The sequence below is a fragment of the Trichoplusia ni genome, chromosome 11 (assembly GCF_003590095.1).
Source record: "Trichoplusia ni isolate ovarian cell line Hi5 chromosome 11, tn1, whole genome shotgun sequence".
NCBI lineage: Eukaryota > Metazoa > Arthropoda > Insecta > Lepidoptera > Noctuidae > Trichoplusia > Trichoplusia ni.
Window position 1 is genome coordinate 4,338,158 of NC_039488.1, and position 26,232 is coordinate 4,364,389.

General features: G+C 34.7%; 1 protein-coding gene across 4 annotated transcripts in view; it reads left to right on the top strand.

Moving 5' to 3' along the window:
- Positions 1-26,232, top strand: part of LOC113498465 (hemicentin-2-like) — a 147,043-nt gene that overhangs the window by 86,139 nt on the left and 34,672 nt on the right. For 3 of the 4 annotated variants that reach the window (XM_026878464.1, XM_026878463.1, XM_026878465.1), the window contains 2 exons: positions 13,315-14,546; positions 17,593-17,786. In XM_026878464.1, coding sequence (XP_026734265.1) covers positions 14,305-14,546; positions 17,593-17,786 — 436 coding nt within the window. In that variant the 5' untranslated portion in view covers positions 13,315-14,304. The remainder of the gene's footprint in view (positions 1-13,314; positions 14,547-17,592; positions 17,787-26,232) is intronic. The other variant, XM_026878466.1, reaches the window with a different exon arrangement.

Sequence of the window (26,232 nt, forward strand, 5' to 3'; positions counted from 1 at the left end):
TACGCTACCCTTTAATAATATTATTTTTTACATTGAAATTACCTCATAAGATCACAAACATATTGGATCAATTTCGTTCGGATGTTTTTAACCATTTACATAATAAAAGTTTATGTAAATGTGTTAAAAATAGCAAATCATGTTTTTTGGTGGAAACAGATAAAATAACGAAATCTTTATTGTTTTTTGAGCTATAACTAAACTATTTACTTACAAATGGCTCTATATTAGGCCCGATGTGTCAATGAACCCATACCATATTTCTAAATGAGTTAAAACGTCAAAAAATAAAAATTTATTCAGCAAATACTATTTTAATGAGGTTATAAATATATATCTAGTTAAAAAAATACAGAAGTGTAAAATACAACATAAATAAAGTTATTTAAAGTACAGCTGTTATCTAGTATGTAAATTAGTATTATCTACCGATGTTAGCCGAAACTGGTCTGAGATGTCAACTGGATACCGTGTCATAGATTTCTGTAACTTCTTGCCAATTTTTCTTGTTGTACCTATTTTTGTAGCTTCCGTGAGGATGATTCATACTTAAAGGATATAAAAGTTTCTCATAACGAACCCGCTGCCGCCACAGCTCATGATAAGGGATTCCATTTATGTCCAAAACGAATCGGGCTATCCCTACAAATACTCGTGAGAAACCCGTTACATTTTTGAGTATGTTCTTGTTGATCGAATCGCTCAAACGTACTAATGACTAGTAAAATCTTTTTCATTATTTCGGTTAAAGTTTTTTCTATCACCAAAACATACAATCATTAAATTTTCCATGTTACTGTATTTTGCAAGCGCATTTTGGGACTTGATACTTAACCAAACAATTATACAACAATAAATTATTTGGAAAATTCAAAGGCTTACTTAAAAACACCAAACCGCTTAAAATAAATGTAAGTAATTCTAGAGTTGAAATATCGTCTTCCTACCGTTTACACTTGGAAAGATTTATTACACAAGCTAATCCCAACATTAATCTGATTAGATTCAGAATCAAGTACAGCAATATTTCTCTTTTTTTATTATTTGGCAATCCTATAAATCTCGAGTGCCTAGATTAATGTTTTTTCTTGGGAACGGTGAGTAATTAGCAATCAAATAGGGACACGGGAAGATTGTGAGGGGACTCGCTAGATACGAGCTGAATTTAATTAACTTATCTTTTCAGGAGAATAAATTAAGCAATACGTTGGTATTTATCATTTAGGTGATTTGTGGCTGAATAGTAGTGAAGTGTTTATGCAGGCATTGTCGTTCTGGTTCATTAAGATGTGAAGAAAAGACATATTGACAATTATAAGATTATATTCTTTTACTTCTCAATCATTAATATTAAATTGAACACTTATTTTGAACCTATATCTATACTAATTAATCTAGTATAAAGTTGAAGAGTTTCTTTGTTTGTTTGAACGCGCTAATCTCAGGAACTGTTTCAAATTGGAAAATTATTTTTGTGTTGAATAGACCATTCATTGAGGAAGGCTTTAGGCTATATACCACCACGTTGCGACTAATAGGAGCGAAGATACAACGGAAATTGTGGAAAAAACAGCAAATCATAAATTATATCTTCTAACCACGCGGACGAAGTCGCGGGCAACAGCTATTCATTGAAGAATTCAATTATATGGAATAACTTCCATATAATTGAATTCTTATTATATGGAAGACAACAAAACTAATCATTCATTTTAAAGCTAGTTTTTGGCATCCTTTTTGAGCCTCAGGTATGAAATATATCAAAAGCCTTTAATTCTTTATGCTTAAATTTGACTTATGGGCGAAGCCGACGATAACATTAAAATACCAAAATGTGAATATTTAATACAAACAAAATTCGACCATAATTTATCTTTTTTGTTTGAAACCTAATACTTACTTGTCTTGTAAAAAAAACTTAAAGCTGTTTCGTGCTTTACCGTTCTTATATTTTAAATAAATTATCGTATCGACAATCTGTGTTAAATATGAAACGTTTTGACACCATTTTTAGAGATCCGAAACCAGTGGTGAAAACTTAACCCTTTAAAAAATTAAGGGCATGCCGTCTGTCTGTCACCAGTCTGTATAGTCCTCCTTATCGTTTTCGATAACGGCGACCATTGGCAATTCACCTCCTAGCGTGAGCCCTGATGTGACTGGCTAGACCGAGTTTGGATCTAAACACTCGGTCGCAAGCGCTGCAGTAAAGTTGACCCGCAGAATTGAGAGTATAGGTGTACGACGGCTTAGGCCTCTCTTTTTGGGCTTGGCGCTTTACCAGTCTGTATCTCATTTACCGTTATAGCTGAAGTGATATATTTTTATTTCCGCTTAACCAACCAGATCGAGGTTAAGCAATGATTGTTCCTGTTTAGAAATGGTGTTTTGTCGAATAAATTTGAGGGTATCGCCCAAATTTGTGTCAACTTTACGATTTGTTTTTAATTTGACAAGATTGTACGGAGCTCCCATTAGTACTTTCTAATTATTTCGGTTTTTAGCCTTTAACACTTATTCCTTTATTATGTATCCGTCTAGATCTCTGTTTCATCCATATGAAATCACATACATAGTTGTGTTGCCAGATATAAAAAAAAACTTGTTTTTAATTTTCTAGCGATCAGTGAACGTGAAATATGGCAGCATATTATTATCATAACGGTTTTAAATAATGGCGTCGTAAAAGGATTATTTGAATGAATCTACATTTTCCATACCCTTATCTTTAAATCAGCATTTTTTGTGTAAAATGTAGTTTAAATAATGTGTTTTACATAAATATGCTATTGAAAACATCAAAAATCGTTTAATTGAATGATATACTAGCTAACATTAATTTACCGAAAAGCTCATCTACTCGTAGTATTTAATCGACATAAAATATTTAAATAAAACTATTTTTTAAACTTGAATAACATTATATTTTTAACAGATCCTTCCACGGTTTGCAAGAATTTCTCGTTAAAGACATTTTTTTAACGACTCCTGCAGTAAAGAACTTCATCGTTGTCTCGCTGAGATTTTCACAAACATTCAAGTCAAAGGCTCAAAGACATCCAGACTCAATACAAGCATACGTGGATTACACAACCGCTTGTCATACGCGGGGATCGAACTCGCGACACAACGCGTACTGGCTTGTTGACCCGTTGACCGCAACCACTCGGCTATCGGTGCAGGCTGCTTTTAGATGCAGAGTCAGTTGTTGACTCATTGAGTTGTAGTTGTAAAAGAAAAGCGCCGTCTCGCGATTAAGTTAGCTTTCTGGATATTAAAACAAACTACATTCTTAAGGAATGTTAAGTTTTACTCTTTCATGGTTATTTATTATTATGTTTATTCTTTAGTTTATTTTGTAATTGATCTTGTATTAATCTTATTTTATAACATCGCTTTGGTTTATCTGTGACTGTAATGGTGCTATAATAAACAAATAAATATAAATTAGTAAATATTATGCTGATCATATCAAGGTCAGGCCGATAACGAAGAGTTTTAGATCTAAATCTATATAAGAAAAACTAGAATATCGAAGCATGTGTACCTACTTAAAAAGGTGAACGATCTTGGTGTTCTTTTCTGTCCAATAATTCAATCCTCAAATAAAACGAGAATTTATATATACTTAATAAAAATTAAGATTATTTGTACAAAAAGACACCAAGATTGATGAAAATTGTTTACCTTTTTTAAGTATTAACCAATTGAGTATACTTATAAGTCTGTCAATGTTAATCCAACCTTCTATTTGACTATTAACACTAAACTGTACATTCTTGACAACACACAAACAAGCATTCATTTAGCACTTCTTATTTAATAACAAAAGACCATCGAGACAAAAATATACTTGTGAAAACATGGCTGTCATTAAGCATTCATAGAGAAGTTACGACAGATTTCGCGGTTTTTATTGATATATAAATCATTATCTACCGCCCACGCTTAAACCTTGAATTAACTTCGATCAAAATTAAATATTATATAACTAAATTATATACAGCCCTCATAACGAGTAACAAATTATTGTAAATTGGACTTTAAGTTTGAGTCATAAGCTCGCTTTTGCAATGAGTGCCAAAGCTCTGTGATCGACTGTACCATTAACACCATAAGCCGATAAAGCGGAAATTTAAACGTGATTTTAATTTTGTTTACACACCATTGCTTGTCGTAACCTTTTAACAAAGAGCACAACCTTTCCGAGTACGCAATGGTTATGTAAAAATGTTGAATCGAGATAAAGACCCTACGGACAATTAGTGTTGTATTGGGCAATTCTAAACGTAATGATTCAGTTTATTTGAATGAAGTGAACATTTATCATGTTGACTGGTAAAATATGCGCTGATGAACGCATAACAAACGATAACGAAGTGTGGCAACATTATGTTTGACAATTAACGTCATTTGGAGCCGGCCTGAGGTGAGTGTTGCTACATGCAAATATTTACTTGATAAATATTAGTGATTAATTGTTTTAATTCGGAAACATGTTAATTGGTAATTTTTATTTTGGTTTTTGCAATTGAACTCACGTAATAATAAAAAAATCGGTCAAACCATTTTCAAAATTGTGGAGTGTGAAATTATTAACTTTTGAAGATTTGAAAAATCTGTTATAATTAATGATGTTATTGTGATATTTTATATGTCTTCATTCGAATCACTGTAATTGTATTGTGTCGTCCTGAGTTTTCTCTTAATAAATAAATAAACGTACACTCAATGTTTCAAATAAATTACTAGTACTTAGTACATACTACATAAATGTGTATGTCTGAGCTAATTTGCATATTGCCTACATTGCGACAAAAGCCTGGCCTCATTATCATAGTTATATCTCTCATGTATATTACTTTTAGCTTCGTTATAGCTGGAAAGACGACATGTAGTCATTCTTAATTTATATAACACTAGCTGTACTCGCAACTCCGTCCGTGTGGAATTTAACAAAAGGTATTTTTTGGTTTTTGCTATTTTAATTTAATTTTCAGTTTTATTTTCCAGCTTTATTGAAAAAAATATTACCATCAAATATTTTTGTTATGACACCAAACAATACTTAGACATAACATTACTTTTTTTTTTTAATAAAAGTAGTTCTGTGTCTCCTTTTTATATCAGCTACTTACCAATATAAGTCGCGTCAAAATTGGTAGAGCTCTTTCAGAGATTACCCGGAACAAACGGGCAAGAATTAAAAATACTTCCTAATAATTTTATTTTCTGAATTTGTCTTTCTTTGTCCTATTTTTACGGAAACCTCAGTGTCGGGAGTATAACCCTCACTTTTTTTGGAGAATATCGAGAAAATATTTTCCAAAATAATATAAAACGATTCAAAATAGCTCTACAGTACTATACTCTGACAAAATCTCATACAACATTCAAGTATACCATACATAATAAATAAGCTTAACTCTCATAAAGCACGTGTCCGATTGTCATCTGGTCTCCATCGTGATACGACAGACCCATTGTATGTAGAAATTAAAAATGACCGGCGATAACGAAATGTTATGGCTATCTAAATCCATCCAGACTCGGTAACGTATTGTTTTATAAACAATAATAAAACGTGACTTCTTAATCTTGTAATCTGTGTTATGGAAATCTATCATTAATTATTTACAAGCTTTTTGCTATTTTATCTAAAGCTAGCTGTTGCCAGCGGGTCCGCCCGCTACGAATCAAAAATGAAGCCATTAGAGAGGGGAACATTAAATCGGGTACAAGCTAATCCTATTTACAAACATGCATACATACAAACTTTCGCGTTTATAATGTTAATAGGATTGTATTTCATTTAGGTTGTATAATGTTCTTGTAAAAATGTTGCCAACCACACAGCGAGAGACCGATTATATATATTTTATATTATGTATATTTCTCCTCCAAACAGCACTTTCCCAAATATCTTCCTCATCAAAAAAAAATCTAATTAAGAAATTCTGCGGAAAAAATCTAGGTCTCATTCCAAATTGGAAGTCTTCCAGTAAATTGCAACGGACTTACATTGGGGTAATAACATGTCGTATTCAAACCAGACCCATTTGAAAATATTAGATCGACAACATGTTAATTTGGGCAAAACCCCGCAAACTTTGGGCTATTAAATGTTAATAAAGCGAAGGGTCGAATTCAAGAAGTTTCGTCGCCGAGTAAAGGGAATTCGGACACTAGAGCTGGACCAAAGGGCTTGATGCTTTTATACGAAGTTGTAGAAGTTGTAAACAGTATAACTGAAGGACTGGAATGTAGCAGTACGGTAGACCAAAGCCGGGATTGCTAAAACTTTTTGTAAGCCCAGTTGTGGTAGACTCTAATCTAGTTATTTCCTATGATAGGTAGACCCATATCTTTCGAATTAAATGATCATGGAACCAGAATACCAAATCCAATTCATGGTTGAAAACTTCATCGTTCATCCAAGATCAAAACTAGACCAATCTTTCAACACATGCAAACGCCAAATCGTTCTTGCCTCATACAACGACAGACGTTTCAGTTTAAAATAGTGCAATAGTCCATTAAAGCCGAAAGTTTCGCCGAAAGCCGAAAATCAGCGGTATCGGCTTTGGCTGTCAACAAACTTCTCGGCGGACAATACACGTTGACCTGACTTAATACTTTAGTCGCGCAGGTACAGCGCCGCCGGCGAGGGATCACAACTTTTACATGAAAATGGAACATTAAATTTAATGTCCAACAGCTTGGGGGATGTTTGGCGAAAAATCGTGAATTTGGGAGTGTAACTTACATTTAGTCTGTTTCAAAGGATATTTTGTAAAACTACGCCTAAACTAAACTATGCCTTTCAAATGAGAAGGTAATCGCGAACTTTACTCATCAAATAGCACAGCTAACGAAACCGATTCATATGTAGGTATATAATACTGACTTAATTTTGTTTATTTTTAGTAAGTACATGACATTTATTTAAATCATTATAATAATAGTTTTCAAATCAAAATGTCATTAAGACAGTTATCAACTCATTTGAAACTCATCGAAAATCAAACCACGAAAGTGATCAATGATTTACTGTCAAGAAAATATTAGATCTTCATGTCAATACAATATGACTAGTTTTGACAGGGTTTTGGACTCAGATAATTAGGATAGTTATTTTATAATTTCAATTTAATTACGAGAAGTAGCTGGACTCAGGCCGCTTTACGATTTTTTTTTGGTTGTTTTTAGGATTCCGTACGTATATCTCGATTATCTCGTGAATCGTGACGTGCCACAAACTCATTTACCACCGAACAGGTTTGTTTTTATATATCATCTTATCGCAAGTATTATTTGCAGTTGCTTCTGATTTCAAGTTTACACCAAACTTTAAATGAAATTCGCTTACAGGTCTCTCAAATTAACTCCAGCACTTCAAGTCTATAGAGATACCACAAAAAACTGTTGTTTACCGTCATTATCAATAGGAAACATTTATAAGGTGTCTTGATGCTGTTTAAGACAAAAAACTCTTCTAAAAAAACTAAAGTATCTAATTATCAAACAATTTGTTTTACGCATAGATAAATAGATTATCGTTCCAATCCAGCGGTTGTTGTATGTCGTAACATGTCGTACCACGCCTAAACGAGTTCATTAACTTTGACACCAATTAACGCGTCACAATGAACACAGTTTTGGCACTTTATAAAGATTTATATCTACACTAACTTTTGCCCGCGGCTCCGCTCGCATCGAATTTAGTGTCACATAAAGTTTCTAAATAGAGTTGTCGACGAGGTAGGACCTATTAAAAGAATAAATTTAATTAGTCTGACAGTATTTTTGCATTTATGTGCATAACAAAAACTGATATAACGTGCTTTTTTCGGGAGTGGGCTTAGAGTGAGGATTACGTAACTGCGTGTTAAAAGTTATAACAAGTAGTGACGTAACTCCAATTTTCTACACACTGTATCTTGCTGTTTTATATTTGCTGGTCGAAAGTAAGAACACATTTCTAACAATTATTAAATTATCAACTTAATAGGCTTGCAACGAAACTTTTACAGCTTGTGTTATTTCGATGTAAACGCCATATTTCTAATAATTCACATTAAAATCCGTTCAGGAGTTGCGTGAAAGACAAACAAACAAACATCCGCAAAAACTTTCGCATTTATACTATAAGTAGCGCAAGATATTTGACACCATTCACTAATTGCCGGAGTAACTTATGTAATTTGAGTTTAAATCGGAACAAAAGTTCGTCTTGTTCAATATTTAATGTTTAAGCTGACTCCTGTATTGATTTCCTAAGAATTAATTAATCGGCTTAAGTTATATTTATATAGAAAATTTATGAGATGTAGGTAAAGGCAAAAGGCTGCAGAAGCTACTTGGAATTAACATCATTAAATCTAAATCATGATTTTAGAGGATACTGGTTTGAAAATTTTCCACTGCTGGTGCGTTTTTTTCGTATTTAGATTCGTATCCTAAGTGAGAATGCAAATAGATTTTAATATGAACATTTCGAAACAGCGTAAAACTCCTTGAACCTATAAACTACTTGAAATCATTTTGATTTTAATTATTATTTTTAATCGATAAGGCATTGATAATGAAGGCTATGATTTTTTAAATCAATTTGTACGAAAGCAGCTTTGTTGCGAGTCTATCTGGCACTTGATCTGTTTAATTTCAAAAAACGAAAAACCACACTGATCACAATGAACACACAATATAAATATTAACTACATTTTATTTGTTAAAATTGTTTTCGTCATTGTCAGTGACGTCATTATTCGATTCTTTCACTTGCAAGCTCCACTCCTCAACTTGAATTCTCTTTACTCCAATGCAGAAATAAGGATGACGATAAGTGTTTTGACTCCTCCAGCCAGTATTATTAAAAATATTGGATACATATTTTTTCTTTTACTCCGCTAATATTAATTGATATGACTTATGCTTGACGTCACGTCTATGTATAAAATTAACTTACTGGCTACGTCACAAGCTTTCCGTCCTAAAGAAGTTTGCTAATTTTTATTAATCACATAGCAATAAAAGGTCTAATTTTCTTATTTTAAATTATCTGACGGACTAAAGGACTAGGTGTTTATCTACTATTCATAAAAAAGTGTATCGTTTTTTTTTATTCATCGTTGAAAAAAACGTTTCTAATTCCTAATATATTTTTTTAAATTTAGTAACGGACTAAATATGCTTTTTTTATCAATAATACCCAATCCACTATAGTCCACAATCATCCCGACTATTTAGAATACGATATTTAAAACTTAAAACTGGCCATCAATTTAAAAAATACATTGAATTCTCTCACGACTGCATTGACTCTGACGTTGCATGTAACAATAGCGAACGGGCCTAGTTCAGACAGTTTCAGTTTCCCTACAGAAGCAATTAGGACTCGTTTTCGTGTGCAGCCAATGAAGTTTGGTTTCCGTTTCTCGTCAATCAGAGAGCAAGCCACAATGACGTCACAGTTCATTGCTACCTGGATTCTAAAACAACGGGAACAACCTGGAATTATTAATAGTTATCTATATTAAGGGGTTCCTTATACAGTGTACTGTGAGTAAAAGAATGAATGCCATAGGAGTATTTATTTGGTTTCATCTCGTCCGTCTTAAAATCAAAAAGTTTTAATTAGGGCTTAAATAATTTTGAGGTACTCTTGGAACATTCAATTATCGACCTTAGCAGCTTGGTGGCAAAATGTCGTTCCTATGGAAAAGAACCGGCAATAAACTCCATGAAATAAAAAAAAACGATTCAAAATTTGGTGACACAGATAGACGAACTACCTGACAGTGTTTTATAACTATCTTAACGCGATTAATGTTGTAATTATATAGCTAAATTAACCGTGACGTGGTAAGTAAAATTTGTTCAATACCCTTGGTGCCTATTCAGATTCGCTCTTGTCGGGTTTTCAATAATAAGATCACGCCTTAGTAGTGGCTTACAATGGTTCCAAAACGTCCAAAAGATGTTTGTGTACATTTTAGTTTTAGTAGCACATCAAACTCCTTCGCACTTATAAATCGACCATCATATCTGAGCGCTTATACTGAGTAAGAGATCGCCGCTCTATCCAGTGCGCTGTCTGATTTCCACAGCCACATCAACCGTACTATATAAGTTTTTGTTCTGCTAATTAATTTGAAGGACAAAACTAATGAAACAAAAAATGAAATTGCTCGACGAAGCAGAAAAAGTTAATTTTCATGACATTTTATTTTTAATAGCGAAACCAATCAATTTATTTACGAATTACTAAAACTGAATGCCACACAATACGAATAATGAGTTAAATTTACGTCACAAAGAGTTGCTTAAATAAATGTCGCTGTGTATTTGCGACTAATGATCACTCTTTCAAATTAGGTACATTTATAACTTGCTATTGCCCGCTGACCCGCCCGCTATATATCGAAAATGGACAAACGGGAACATTAGATCGGAATAAAAAAATAGGTGTGAAAGACGAAGAAACATCCATGCAAACAAACTTAGGCATTTATAATATTAGTAGGATTAACGTTTAATGTCATACAGCCAAGCAGTTCCATCTTCACATAATAAAAAATGAACGTATGATCAAAGATTACCACTCTTTTTTTGTGATGCTTTCCGATTCCATTTTCAAATCCCTCTTTTGTCACGAAGATTTCTTTTACCCATGTCCGTTGTTTAGTGTAGGTACAAATATAGAGAAAGTTAAAGTACAACCCTTCATGTTTTCGTTTTGTTGGTTTTCTAGGATCTGAATAGCACAAAAACGATTTCTGATCTTTGCTCTATTATGAGCCTCTTTCATTGGAAACTATAAATTGGCACTTTGACCGCCCGACTTCCAACCTGTGATCAAATACTACGAACGACCATTAAATAATAACTGAACAAAGTTCTGAAACTGTCTTTAGGCTTACTTTACTCTGATTAAGGTATCTTGTTCAGAGGAATGTCCCTCCAAGGCCTTGGGATCAACTTTACAAAACATAACTCACCTATTGAATAGACATTTTCATTCAATACCATTTAGTAAGTACATCGGTATACCCAATTCGCGATACCCAATAACAGCATAAGCATCAAACACTGTTGACAAAGAGTTTAATTAACCAATTAAGTTTAATTAACAGTGTAATGTTTACAATTGCTTCGTTAATCTTAAAACGTTGACTACGCTATTTGTCCCTTGAAGTTTGTTTCGTTGAGAAGCCCCTTAATTGGTGCCTTATAATGATGTAATTCATTTATTTGTGTAAGGAATTATTTTGTTATTATTTAGACTCTTGGTAAATGAAGTGAAGAAATCAATAATATAAATTACGCCAGTTTATCTATACTCTATACTAATATATAAAGCTGAAGAGTTTGTTTGTTTGTTTGTTTGAACGCGCTAATCTCAGGATCTACTGGTCCAAATCGAAAAATTCTTTTTGTGTTGAATAGACCATTTATCGAGGAAGGCTTTAGGCTATAAACCATCACGCTGCGACTAATAGGAGCTAAGATATAATGGAAAATGTGAAAAAAACCGGGCAGGTAGGTATACCTAAATCATAACTTATATCTTCTACCCACGGGGACGAAGTCGCGGGCAACAGCTAGTTAAGTTATAAAAAAATCAAATACGCAGATGGCGTACCCGTTTCCTTAACAAGTATGTTAAAGTCTATTTTTAGGTTTAATAGACCCATAAGAATACACTATTCTTTCAAAATTAATTGCTTATTTGATCTCATCATACACCCAATGAAACTAAATTATAAATGAGTCGAATTTATCAGAATTAAACTTACAACTGTAGTTTATCCGTACAAAGACAGACAGGACCTTGGGACAGTCATCCATAAACCCAATGACGGATTCAAGGTATTACTTTCACAGCACAAAAGTAGATAACCAAATCTACAATCCTACATCATTGCTGGCATCCTACCTAACCAACCAAGGTGTAAACTTCACAAGAGTCATCAATCCTAAACTTTACCCTGTCTGCTTTACCTTTACGAAATAAACAAACGAAGAATCGATCGCGAAACAAAACTGGAACATATCTACCACTACAAGTCTAGCTAGACAGCTATCCAGCGATATTTCCAGCCTAATTTAATTCCTGGTTTAACAGTTTACTGTATTAAGCCGTCTCGACCCAGGCTGTTTCGCTGCGGCACGGGTCGGCATTATGCAGTAGAGAACAAACTTTTCTATTTAATTTTGCAATACAATGACACACATTTGATGTTCGGATAGCTCGCGATTTTAAGAACAGCTTTCTCATTTTGTGACCAGTGACAAATTTGATAAAGTTTTTTTGTCTTTTGTCGGTTTTGCAATTTCGACTGAAAATGAATGTGAAGTATAAAATAATACGCATTTCATTTAAGAACAGAAATTGCTTTTTGTTATTATCAAAATATGTGGTTGCTTTTGTACGTTCAATGTAGAATGATTTTAAAAAGATTCGGCCCATGGACTTATTTATATTTGTATGTCGCGCGTCGTGTCACGGGTTCAATCCCCGCGTAGGGCAAGCATTCGTGTGATCCACGAAAACGACAACTTGTCCAGAGTCTGGGTGTCTTTGTGCATGTGTTCTGAATGTATGTGAAATCCAAAGTTACTCATAGATTAAAATGCTTTGTAGAGGATTCGTTGTACGTTACGAAAAATCTGTATCATCACGTTGCCAATAATCCTATATCCACAGATAAAGACCCATTTGCATTAATGTGGGCATTGTAACTAAAACGTTACCGGTAACAGACAAAATCAGACAAACGGCTATCGATACTCCAAACGTCGGTACCCATATATCCTGATGGGGTATTTAAATGGATATGTGGAGGATTTATCGGAGTGAGGATCGAAGCATTCCTAACTCCAACCAAGTAGTAATCGAAGATAATGTTTATAGAAAGCTAGACTAGAATGTAATATAAGCTAATGGCTTGCAATGATAATTTTGAAATAGGACAGCTTAAATGCCAGTCACTGAAGTTTTCGTTAAAGAGAACTAAAGAAAATTAACTCTACAAAAAAAAATCACCTATCAAATTCAGGAATTTATTTCATTGCGTTGGCTCGATTTTTATCTTAATAATTATTTGTTATGGCAGCTGCACCTAAGAATATTGTCAGTAAAAAACTAAAAAGGACATTAGGACAAACAGCGGAGCCTAAGTTATAGGGTTGTATTTTTACCGTCCCTTAACAGAAAGAGAGAGAGACTAAGAGAAATATTTCAGAAAATAGAGTAACATATTGTGAAAGCTTTAAAGTTCTCAGTAATAACCTATTTTCCCTCTTTTTCAGATCCATGCAATGGTGGTGTCGCAGAGGTGATGCGGTGGCAGTAGTGTGGTAGCGCGAGGCCGGCGCCTCCCTCGCCCAATGAGAGCGCGGCGCGGTAGCATGGATGGGCCGTAGGATGCGCCTCACAGCGGCGCCGCTATACATATTCCTTCTCATCTGTACCTGTGGCTATGCCTTTATACCCGGCGTCGATGGTAATTATTCCCAAGATAACACCCAAATCAAAGTCCCGAACAAATCCTCGTTTAAACCAACCCCCCAGAGCAAAGCCCGAAGTTTTACACCCCTATCTGTTTGTTTTCCTTGCTTATTTTTGCATCCAAAAACCTTCGGCTCTCGCGTTTGAGCGAAAAAGATAAAAATTGCAAAATACCGAAATATAAACCACCGATTTGAACTGTACCGAAACAGATTTATTGGTTAATAATTCTTTCTAGTGTCAGCTGAATACAGGATTTTAAATAGGCGTGACTGTTACACAGATTGATAGGACAGTCTGGGATTTACGGCTGGTTGTGTAAAATGACGCAATCTAAATCCGATATTAGCGCGTAAACGTGAACAGCTGAGGCATTGAACAAGGGGGTTGAATACAGCGCTATCTGTGATGTAAGTCGTAAAGAAATATTGCCATATCCTGCAGCTTGGTGCGAAGATAAGGCTAAAGGAAACATGGAAGAACATTCATGGGAAATTCGGCAACCCTTAGGAAGCCATTGTTACCCGAGTTTCGCGGAACCGTTCATGTGTTTACAAGCTTAATCGTACATACAGAAACAAACACAGCTAAACGAATGTTCGTGTTTGACTGGCTAGAATAAATAACAGTTTACGCATGTGTTCTTGTGATTTTGATGTCTATGTTGGGTAAAAAGTTTTGCAGAATGTTGAACAATGTAAATTGTTCTTATTGTGTGCTTTTGTGATACGAAAACTAAAAGATGGATTAGAAAGACTTTTGTTAGGTTTTTCCCCCTAATTTTGTTGTTGATGTATAGTCAAAGCTTGCAATCTTGCTGCTTCGTAGCCCACCGATGGACAAAGATATCTAATGAGTATAGTTTCTTTAACTCAGCTTTTAATATCGTATTATTTGTTTACTCAGGTCCCGTATCGAACGTGGAGACGTTGGAAGGCGGCAACGTCACCCTGTTCTGTGACTCCACCCCTGACTCCGCCGATGACGAGTTTATGATATTAGTTTGGTACAAGAATAATATGCCCATTTACAGGTAAGTTTCACACCCTACCCTTTTTTTGCTTAAGCGCGGGAATCCTGACCTGAATCATGGACACCCACTCCCTCAGGGGACGAAATGGATAGTGTCAGACTCTCACTGACTAAACCTGAACCGCTGTGGTACGTCATACAGACACCCTACCTCTAAAAATCCTCGAGAAATTTTATATGGAAATTATCCCAGTTTTTAAGACAGTCAACTAAAAATCGGTACATGAAGTCATTTTGCAAGGAGTATTAATATCGTTCTCTAATTCGACTTTTAAAAAGTTTTATATAGTTTTTTATGGGTAGGTAATCTACACGTAGGGAATGACAAATACAGAATGATTTTGAAATCGGAACGAAAAGCCAAAGAGGATGCGCGAGGGGCGATTATAAAAAAAACGAACAGTTTGCACTCCGGAGTGCCGGCAGAGATAAAACCTGAATATAACCTTGCGCATTTTTAATGTTTTGGAAGGGTTAGGGAAATTTTTTCCACGAATTGTTTAAATTATCAGTATAAATCACTATACTGTATAAGGCGATTACAATGTTTATTAATAACGTTATACATTTTTATAGGTACACACACAATATATTTCGTTTCAAACTCTATCTCTTTGTTTTCGTATTTTTCGATCGCGTCATGTGCCCTGACTCGCGTTTGAGACCTTTTATAAAACATTTTTTTTTAATTTACACTACAGAATTCTTTGTTAATATTGTATTTTATAACACGCTGATAGTAGCAACGAAATGAACATCAAATTAAACGGTATTAATTAATATTACATAGCCTTACGATAAAATGTATGATCGATACTTTAATTAAAAAGAACAAGTCAAATGCGAGACGAATTCGCAAAACTGGGGGTTGAAAACAAACCGGTTTTATGAAAAAATAATTATTTTGTTAACTAAGCTACGGCCGTACAATAGTTGCCTTTCTTTTTACAGTCTGTAAAAATGTCAACTGTTTAGCTAGTGACAATTTGTCTCAGTTATAGGGTACAAGTACAATATTAACTCTTGGGTAAGAAACCCTTACAATCTCGAAACTTGTATCTAATCCTACCAATTTCTCACGAACAGAAATAACTAAGAACTATAACGAATGCACCAGATTATAATGTCAATTTCTCTCAAAATATTATCACTAAATTCCTATAAAACAATGATAGAAAATACAATCAAATATTGGTTCTACATTAGTTGAGTTTACAAGTTTCGTCGCAGCGACCTGGTCGAGCAAATTGTTAATGGGTTTTTCAATTAGGAAATTCTCATTAGCAGCTTTGAGGTTTGGAATTGTGCCCGGAAAGGCAATAAAGGCTGCTACACGGTACTTAATACCTTTAGTGAAACGTAAGTGAAATGGAACACGTACGAGTAGATTAGTCTTTTAACTATAGACAGTAAATAGTAGACACAGAGTAGACAGAGGAATAAATTGTAGGCACAAAGTAGACAAAGGAATAAATAGTAGACAGAGAAGAAACTTGAATTGTGGGTTCTACAACTGCACAAGTTCATCGATCACAGGTTAAGCTACGAGTAATACGGTTGGTTCTTTAATGGGTGACCGTGTATGTCATACCAAGTTCCTCTGTTTTTCGGAAGGCACCTTAAATAGTGGGTCCCGGCTATTATTAACATATCTAATGAGTAATATGTCGTCGTATATCACAGTCATTTCGAGTAGTCAGAAGCTATAAAGTTTGATGATCAGTGTTACTAAGGGGTATCGTATTGTCCAGGTAACTGGGTTTAGGAGGTCATATAAACGTACCAACAAGCAATGACGCTGATAAAACTGCTCGAATTTTTGGAAATGACAAATCAGATACAACAAAATGCATAATTTAGAAAAGCAATCCAATTGAAAAGAAATCTCTTTTCTATGTTAATATTTGATCGATCTCCATCATCACTATCGTTTATACAAATTACAATCGTCTTCGGGTATTGACCTTCCAATGGATTTCCAATGACTCAATCTGTTTTATTTTAAGAATCAGACAGTTGAGTCTACGCACTGAATGGCAAAGCAGTGAACTGTTGATTCACAGATAGAAAAACAATTGAACAACAAATTCGAAACCTCATTTAGACACAACGAACTCACACTAATCATTACACCCCACGCAGTTGAATGAAATTGTACAGAAAACTAAACGGTAATCATAATAACAACAGTTGAAATAAAAACTGTTCAATAAGTGAGAAATTATTCATTCTTTAAATGTTTACAGTCAACAGGTTGACCTCATATTAGGAATAAAGGTCATCAAATTCTTATAGTTCAAAGCTTAATAACTTTTTATAGCTTTAAAGTTAGCTTTTTTTGGTTTAGGGCTGGTTAAAATTAACAGTTGAATGCAGTTCACACATACTTGGTTTCCACAATGGATTCATCTTACTCTCGGTTTCCGATTGAGCTGAAATTTTGACAGCATAATAAAGAAGAAAGAATCCATTATTAGCTCCGCAAACAAACACCACCGATTTATGTTTCCATTCAATTGTCTTTTCGAGTAGGTACTGTAATTCCAAAGTAAAAAAACGATCTGAATGGTTTCTTTATTATTGTACTAGCTGTTTGAGCAAACGTTGTTTTGGGGAATACCATACCAATTAGTTTTAGGGAATAAAAAAGGGGCTATGAAAAATAGGCGTCCGATTCTCATACCTAACCAATATGCACACAACATTTCATGAGAATTGAAACCGTTTTCGAATTTTGTGACGAACCGTAACACGAGAATATTATAAATTCGATTTTTATTAGCTTTTTCATTTTAATATCAACTTACATGTTATCCCCACGTTTTTATAAACTCTTTCTATTAACTTTCTTATTCGTTTAATAGTCGTTCCGGTTGGATTTATGTAAATCAATTTTGAGGCACTTCCCGATCAGCTAGCAGGCTGAAAATTTCAGGGTAGCTTCAAACCCGATGACAATGCAATTTACAACTACCGATTTTGATAAAATTTTTATGGAGAGTTATTTAAGAACGTGGGTATTTACTAACTCCTTTTTTGTCCATCAGCTTCGAGATCCCTAACAAGCAATGGTCGGAGCCGTCGTTCAACACGAGCTCTCGTCTCCAGGCCGACATCAGGTCCCAGCCGACCGCCGTCACGATCTCCTCGCTCTCCGAGGAGGACCAGGCCATGTACCACTGTCGCGTGGACTTCAGGCTCTCCCCCACCAGGAATGTCGGCATCAATGTTACTGTTGTTGGTGAGTTCTGTGAATTATTTTATGCCTTAGATGGTGACGTGGGTTTAAAATCAAAGATGGCTATGGTAAACTTTTACGATGGCGGTTTGTTTTAAAGTCGAATGTATGTGAGGTATTTCTATTTCACCATAAATCCTGAATGCCGAAATCAATTTTAGTGGTGGGTGACAAATAAATTTGTGGGAACCAACCCGCAAGTTGATTAGTTACCCACTCAGAAATATTTAACCCAAACAACCTTGCTTAACCTCGTTTTTAATCAAGCATCGAACATTTTAAGTGTCAAGCTGTCATGGTTCATGAGATATAACCTGGTGACCACCGTACGGACAAACAGACAGCAGAGCCTCAGCAATGACCTATCTATTTTTAGTGTAGTTTTTTCCGTTCATTAATTATTTTTCTACGGTGGACATTCGAATCTTGGCTTTTGAAGTAAATTGTAGAACCTAGCATGAAGCTCAAGATCGTTAATATCCTATTGATTCTGACATGAACAAAAACTACGGGGTGCTGTCTATAGATATTTTTTTCGAGCCTCAAAAGTCTTTGTAATTTTTGATTTTATGAATTACTGGCTTTTTATTTTTTGATTTTCTCTTTCTTTTATGAATACACACTATCCTTTATGTTAATTCTAGATATAAACTATCTGTGAAGCACTATCTGCGTTTCGTCGAAATCCGTTCAGTGGTTTTTGGGTGAAAGAGGAACAGACATCCATAAATCTATAGACACAAACTATTGCGTTTGTTATACAGTAGGATGTTCCGGATTTTTCCATTCAATGTATAAGGTTACAAAACATATGAGATCTTTATTTGTTTTACAAACCAAATCAAATACAAAGGAAAATTCCTATATAAGGTATCTATTAATTACGAGCATCGACTACGGAGAACTCTGTCAAAGTAAACTCGCTTAATTTAATCCTATAAAAATATATTGAACGTTGTTTTGAAGAATCAGCAATTCATTAATATAATACTTTACGAAATAATATTTCATTTTCATGTAATTTCTCGATAATTATCGTTAGAAAAAATACACCTTTTAGTCAGTTTTAAAGTCTTATAACTTTTATTTTATAAAATTTATAGTTAAAATCAATAGCTTAGTATTGGAAAGTTAAAACGAGCGACTCGGACAAGCAACAATAAAGGTTCCCTACAAACAGGCTTAAGAAAATAAATCGGTTGCGTGACAGATGAATCTTTGGGTTAGTATTCGTATTTCTCATTATAGTGGCAATAGAAATACTCATCTGAAAAATGAAACTCTCTAGCTTTCACTATTCATTAGGTACAGCCTGATTTCAGACCTTGGTGCCTCAGTAATAAGATTTCATTTTACTCTTTCCGTACGAAAACCTAAATAATAACAAACACTAGAATTCTACCAAAACCTCTCAGAATATCAAAACAGGCAAGGTCAAGGTCACTTTCAAAGTTCAAACGTAACGTAAGATAGGCAAGGTTTGGCCCTGTGAGGATACAGCAGATTTAAGTTTACGGCCCCAACTGGCATCACCTATGTATCAGACAAGGCGAAACTTCACCCTGTATATGAAGTTCACTGACCTACGTAAAGGAATCCGTCTGTGGAGCTTGTAAGAGTATTTTAAATGAATCGCTTTTCAAAAATTTTATTTTACCCTCAACTTACATAATAATGTTTTCCAGTTTCAGTTTACGATACGAGAACGTTATCACCAAAATATTTTGACATTTGGAAGTACAAAATATTGATTTCTATTACAAAAGTCATGTTTTCAGATAAAATTGTGATAAAATTTAGCGGATTTGATTGAATATATTATTTTGTTAAACTAATTTTTAGCTTTATTGGTCACCACGCTAGTTTACTGCAGATTGTCAATTTCCTCACGATGTTTTCCTTCACCATCTCTCAGTGTCATAGAATAACTAAAAAAGGTACCCATATCATAAAAAACCTCATTTATTGCATACGTTTGTTTCTAACCTGCACCTCGTACATAGAACCGCAAGACCACGTCTTCATTAAATTCATAAATGAACATAAATTCTGACTCACCACACACTTCGACTCAATACAAGCAAAATTTACGAACGAGTCTGAGGTCCAAATTTCGTGTAACCACAAATGGCGTGCGGTCACAGCGACTGTATTACAGTCGAATTGATTCTCTGAATACCTGCCACCGTTAAAGGTAAAAGTACTTCAGTTGTAGGAGGGAGATAGTGCGATATATGACGAAGAGCGGCCTCTCTCTTCCACACTTACAGAAATGTTACCTACTATTAGAAGTAGTCATCATCATCATCGTGCCTTTTCCCAACTATGTTGGGGTCGGCTACCAGTCTAACCGGTTTCAACTAAGTACCAGTGTTTTACAAGGACCGACTGCCTACCAGACCTCCTCAACCCAGTTACCTAGGCAACACGATACCCCGTACTAAGACTGGTTTTTAGACTTTCCAGCTTCTGACTACCTGTAACGACTGTCATAGATGTAGGACTAACAGCCAGGGCTCACAATTTAACGCGCCTTCCGAAACACTAAGGAATTCGTTATGACAAAGATGGTCGCCCAACTACGGACCAACCGCGTCAATCGCAGCTTAACCTGTGATCGATCCACTTAAAGCTTAGCCGTTAATGTTAATGATGGGATTTGCAGTCAAATTGATTACTGCGTGAGTAGAGGAAATGAGATGTAGTAACGACGAGTGATGTCGGAAACAACTCGTAAAATGTTAACGTAATGGTTGATAGTAAAATTAATATTGTGTGATTACTATTCATGTTAATAGGTAGATAACAGCTTTGAAATGCCCACTGCTATTTTAGCCAGGTGAATCTTTTCATAAAGGAATGAATAAGGCATTGATCTTTTTTTTACAAAACTTATCCCGTTATAAGGGAGTTTCACAGACATTCAAGACATATGAACAATTTTTTGCATCACCAGAATGCTTGTTCTTCGCGGACAGAAACTGCGACACGCCGCGCACAGCTGGATTTTGGCTAGCCATTGTGGCCAATATCCTTTGTTTTCGTAACATCCACTTCGTTCGCATCGATCTTAGTAATTTCCAATTTCGATTTTCACGACAAACTAGATTTAGGGTTTTATGTATTGTCACTAAAGGTTAGGCTAAAGGTTTTGCTAGATTTGTTTATAATTGCTTTTAGATCAATTAGTACCCGTATCAATCTATTCAAATTGGACCTAAAATTGAACCCAGTCGTCGGTATCCAGCAACTTTTCTAGACCTAAAATACGCGGTGACAGGCCTGACTTTGTAGATTTATAGACGAAAAATTGGATGCGAATTTATCGGAATTCTTTTAAATTCAAAAAGATATTGAAGTCTTATTAAGATCACGTTTCAAATTGGAAAACATCTCAACGAAAAAGTTGAAATTGCTGATTTAGAGGTTTGGCGTGATGACCTACAGTAACTCTGTTTTTATATCTGTCTGTCTATTCCACTTTTGGGATAACTGCTCAAGCGGTATTCATAGAAATTATCAGGGTAGCTTAACTTAAACGTCAAAATATGATATAAGAGAGGCGGAACCGCAGGCAAAAGTAAAAAGTAGAACCTGTCCCTTAAATTCAAATTTGATTAATTATATAAGCAATAGTCAAGACCAATTTTATGGTAGATCGAAAATACAATAAACCGCAAATATTTTCACCATAAACGTTAATCCGTGTGAGAACATCAAACAAACGTCGGTATCCCGTCAAAATATTAATAAATTAACACTAAAAAAACCATATAAATTGCTTCCGAATAAATATGACTTATGGAACTATAAAAAATTAATAGCCGTTTGAAAAATGTTTACTAAAAAAACGGTTTATAGCATTTTTCGACTACTAACCATAAGTTTGTAAAATGGAAATGGTTTGTACACGAAATGAATAACGACTAATGGCCTGGCCTGACCACCTGTGCGACATAGTTCGAGAGGCAAGTTTCGAGATAGAATGAATACCATGTTTAACTTTACTACTGTGACTAGAAACGTGAATTTAATGGAACCGAGAGTAGGTGATATTGTCCAAATGGACCGGTGACCTAAATGAGATTAGATTCTAAAGGATCTCTAAGAGTTGCATTAGTCAAACTGAAATCAGCAATTTCAACTTTTTCGTTGAGATGTTTTCCAATTTGAAACGTGATCTTAATAAGACTTCAATATCTTTTTGAATTTAAAAGAATTCCGATAAATTCGCATCCAATTTTTCGTCTATAAATCTACAAAGTCAGGCCTGTCACCGCGTATTTTAGGTCTAGAAAAGTTGCTGGATACCGACGACTGGGTTCAATTTTAGGTCCAATTTGAATAGATTGATACGGGTACTAATTGATCTAAAAGCAATTATAAACAAATCTAGCAAAACCTTTAGCCTAACCTTTAGTGACAATACATAAAACCCTAAATCTAGTTTGTCGTGAAAATCGAAATTGGAAATTACTAAGATCGATGCGAACGAAGTGGATGTTACGAAAACAAAGGATATTGGCCACAATGGCTAGCCAAAATCCAGCTGTGACCTATTCATACTTGATGGCAATCAATGACCAGGTTGAATTGGATCACAATTGATATAAAAAGAACAATTTTATGGTCCCTGTGGCGATAGAATAGTAAAAAACGAAACTCTAGTAATACCTACTGGTATCGCCCGCCATTCAATTTAAATAAATCGGATTATTTATAAATTAATGGTATTGCTTCCGCACTATTACTTTGCATTCGTTTAATGTTTCAGCATTTTCCGTATTTTCAAATTTGATTTCTATAGATATAGCGCGAATTAAAATAAAGTTAGCTTAACTAAATATCACAGCTTAATACCGCACGGATTTAAAATATTTAAATGCAGCTTGAAAATTCGAATTTCGATTCAATCTGATATATTTTTGAAACCAAATCATACCTCCGATTTCAAATGAAAACTTTCGATTTAGTTTATGGGATAAAATGACAGCTATTTCACATTGAATGTAGAAGGAAGCAACGAATAGTTTCATCCAGTAAAAAGTTATGAGTTAACAAAACAAAACATACAAACGATTTGAGAACCTCCTCCTTTTTAAAGTCGATTATCAAAAGCGCTTCATCTTTAAGTTGCCTACCAACAGACAAACCCTCAATCTCGATCACAATAGTCACAATACTAAATATTAATGTGATCTCAAATATTCCTAGAAGGTTCAAACGATTAGCCAAAGTGCCAATCAAATCGACCACTACAGTCAGCAGAAAAAATCTAACACCAAAATAAAATTTAAGAGACAAAAATAATTAATCTGGCTATGTCCTGTTATTGCTACCAATAAGTACCTATCTTAGCATAAACAGTTACTAGGTAAAAATTTTTAGGCAGGACAAGTATTCGTGGATCACACAAACGCTACACTCTTACTGAGAGCAATGTATGTGACACTTAGCATCAATTTCATTTACGAATCGATTTGATTTGAAAATGAACCACTGTTACTCTTTTTTTTCCAGACAGTACTTCTGGAATAATTTCCTTAATCTTGTTGCTAGCATTAACTACTAGTTTCAGTACAAGAAGGCGCGATAACTAGTTTCTGAGTAATCATAAACTTAACGCCTATCATGTACATACATTAGCTTTATGCCTTCGTAATTTGTTGCTACATACTAACAACGTAATAAGTGGAATGTGGCAAATAGAATAATGAGTATATTTACACTCTAACCTTGATAGGACTATATCTTATAATTCTATACTCTATCTATATCTGATTTCGGAAGGCACGTTAAATTGTGGGTCCAGGCTGTTATTCCTACATCTTTGACAGTCGTTACAGGTAGTCAGAAGCTTGAAAAGTCTGACAACCAGTCTAACCAATCGGTATCTTGTTGCCGTGTTGGTTTCATTGTAGATCCTCGTTTACAAGAGTTGCAATGACGGGCGTATGTGGCGGACTAGTATCTATATCTAAGTTGTGGAAACAAGTGAAATATAAAACCAATTGTCCCTGTAAGTTTAAATCAGTAGATTTTCAATTAAAAACTAATAGTACATTTTCTTTGTTCTCTACCCCAAGGGAGCATCCGCTGTCTATCTGTCCGTCTATCATCATTAATTCACAGATTCTGATTATGTCTATAACACAATAAAGGAAAAACAAAGGTTGTTACGATCATAAATTGTATTGGTAACGAAAGGAAATCTAAATCGACCGGACTTTATTATAATTCACTCATTACTACTATCCTAAAATCAACATCGAATCATAGGCACATTAATATTATACCACCACTGTGTCATAGGTCAAAAGCGTCCCGCTAATGACAAAGCAAAAAATGTCAAATAAAAATAGAATTTGACATTTTCATAACACGATTATGTCCTCGATACAGGCTGACACAGCGTCGGTAATCTGTTTCTGATTAGTTCGATGCCAAACTTGTAATTATGAAGTGAACTTGATCGGCAGTGGTTAAACCTCACGTAGTAAATCTTGTTGTTATAGAATATTGTTTGTTCATGGCTTATTCGCTTGTGGTATACAAGTAGTACTCAAAAATCAAACTATAGTTTTTGGTAAGGTTATAAATAATAGGTGACCAATTTTCGTTGCATTTTTACGGAGCCCTAAGTGTAGAACGCATTATGATCACATAAGGAAACATACCCATCACTTACTCACCATCATCTTACAAGTACTTCATTTATTTCGTAATATCAATTTGTGTCAATCAGAACTGGAAAATGTCACTGATACACAAAATTTTACCTAGCTCAGAATTCATTGACCTCACAGGAACTTTGCAAAAACGATATAAATAAAAAAATCTTATTCTCATTCTCATTCCCAGTTTAACAAATCCGACCCGCACTTGACCGGTTTCTTTGATGGACCTATGACTTTAGTCAAAATCCATGCATGTTTATATGACACGATGACAGCTTTCTGGCCTCTTTAAGCGGAACTTATTTACCATTGTGCATTGCGGCTTTCCCCGTCCAAAATGTCAACTGCCCTACTTTAAAAGGTTTTTTACCACGGCTGTTTCAAATAGCCTGAGCGAAAACTTTGACTGCTTCACTAGATTTTAAGACAAGCAATCGTGAATCACACAAGTCACAATTTTTTATTCTTTGCGGGAATCGTCATCATCATCTCATTAGGATGAATTTAAAATACGGACGAACGCAGATTTGAATACAGGTACTTAAAATGCTCTGGAGTGTCGCATTGACTCATAACCAGTAGAACATCTCAACACGCTTTATAAAATTCAAAAAAATGCTGATAAAGCATATACAAAATTCATCGCTCCTGTCATCCGAGAAAAAACATTCTGAATTATAGAAAACCCGGTCCTTTCTTGACGCGTGATCCGTAACGTGGCATCAAAAGAACTTGAGTTTTCACTTAGCGCAAAAATCTGTACTTGAAAAAGTCCTAAGTTCTGACAATGAAGAATATAGGCCACTTGTCATCCCGACTTACTTGGAGTTTTTACTTACTAATGATATGAACATAGTTGTTAGCAGTACATAATGTGAGAGAAAAAAATGACTTGTATTGTGATAAAATGTTTTCTGCTGTCTTTCTATCTTGTCGGTCGACAAGGGTAGCGACACGATCTAACCGCGCCTGATCTTTCATACGGGAAAAAAAATAACTGAATTCAAATGAAAATCAAAATACTGAAAAACGTAGGTATTTTTCTCAGGCCCAGCTTAAGATTGCGGAATGAGTTTGACTCCTTTAACGAAACCTAACTCAGGTTAACCCCGGATAGCGAGAGACGAAAGATCCTTGCTCTGAAATAATACGGAATCTTCAAACAAAACTGTATTCCGACTAATCCAAACTCTTTCTTGACAAATCCAATTCAGAATGATGTCATATAACCTGTCCAATTACAATTTGCGGTTGTACCAACATTATGGTCAAACAGAATCATTTGCGAGATTCTCAGATGTTTTTATTTCTGGTACACCATTACTCACGAGCAGTGTATCACGTCATTTCATCATTATCATGTATGACGGGTGTTCAAGTGGTGTTATTCTTGGTAAGATTAGGTATTGGTTTTTGTCTTATTATCTCGGATTGTGGTTCGTACTAAGACTATCAAATAATAGTCTGAAATTCTTGTTTACTATGAGGACAACACAAAATATTTTCATATAAATGAAAAGTGATACTTAAATACATAACCCTTCCTCCATATATTTTTGTCTTTATCAAACTCATGACCATCGAATTAAGAGTTTACAATTTCATCTTTTATACCTATTAATATCTTGTTATTTATATAAATATCTCAACATAGCAAAGTCCTGGAACTTAAAAAATAATATCTCAAAACACCATTTACCACAACAATACAAGTATTATTACAAAAGCAAAACTTCTGAGAAAATTCTCGGAGCTAAGGAAAAATATGAGAA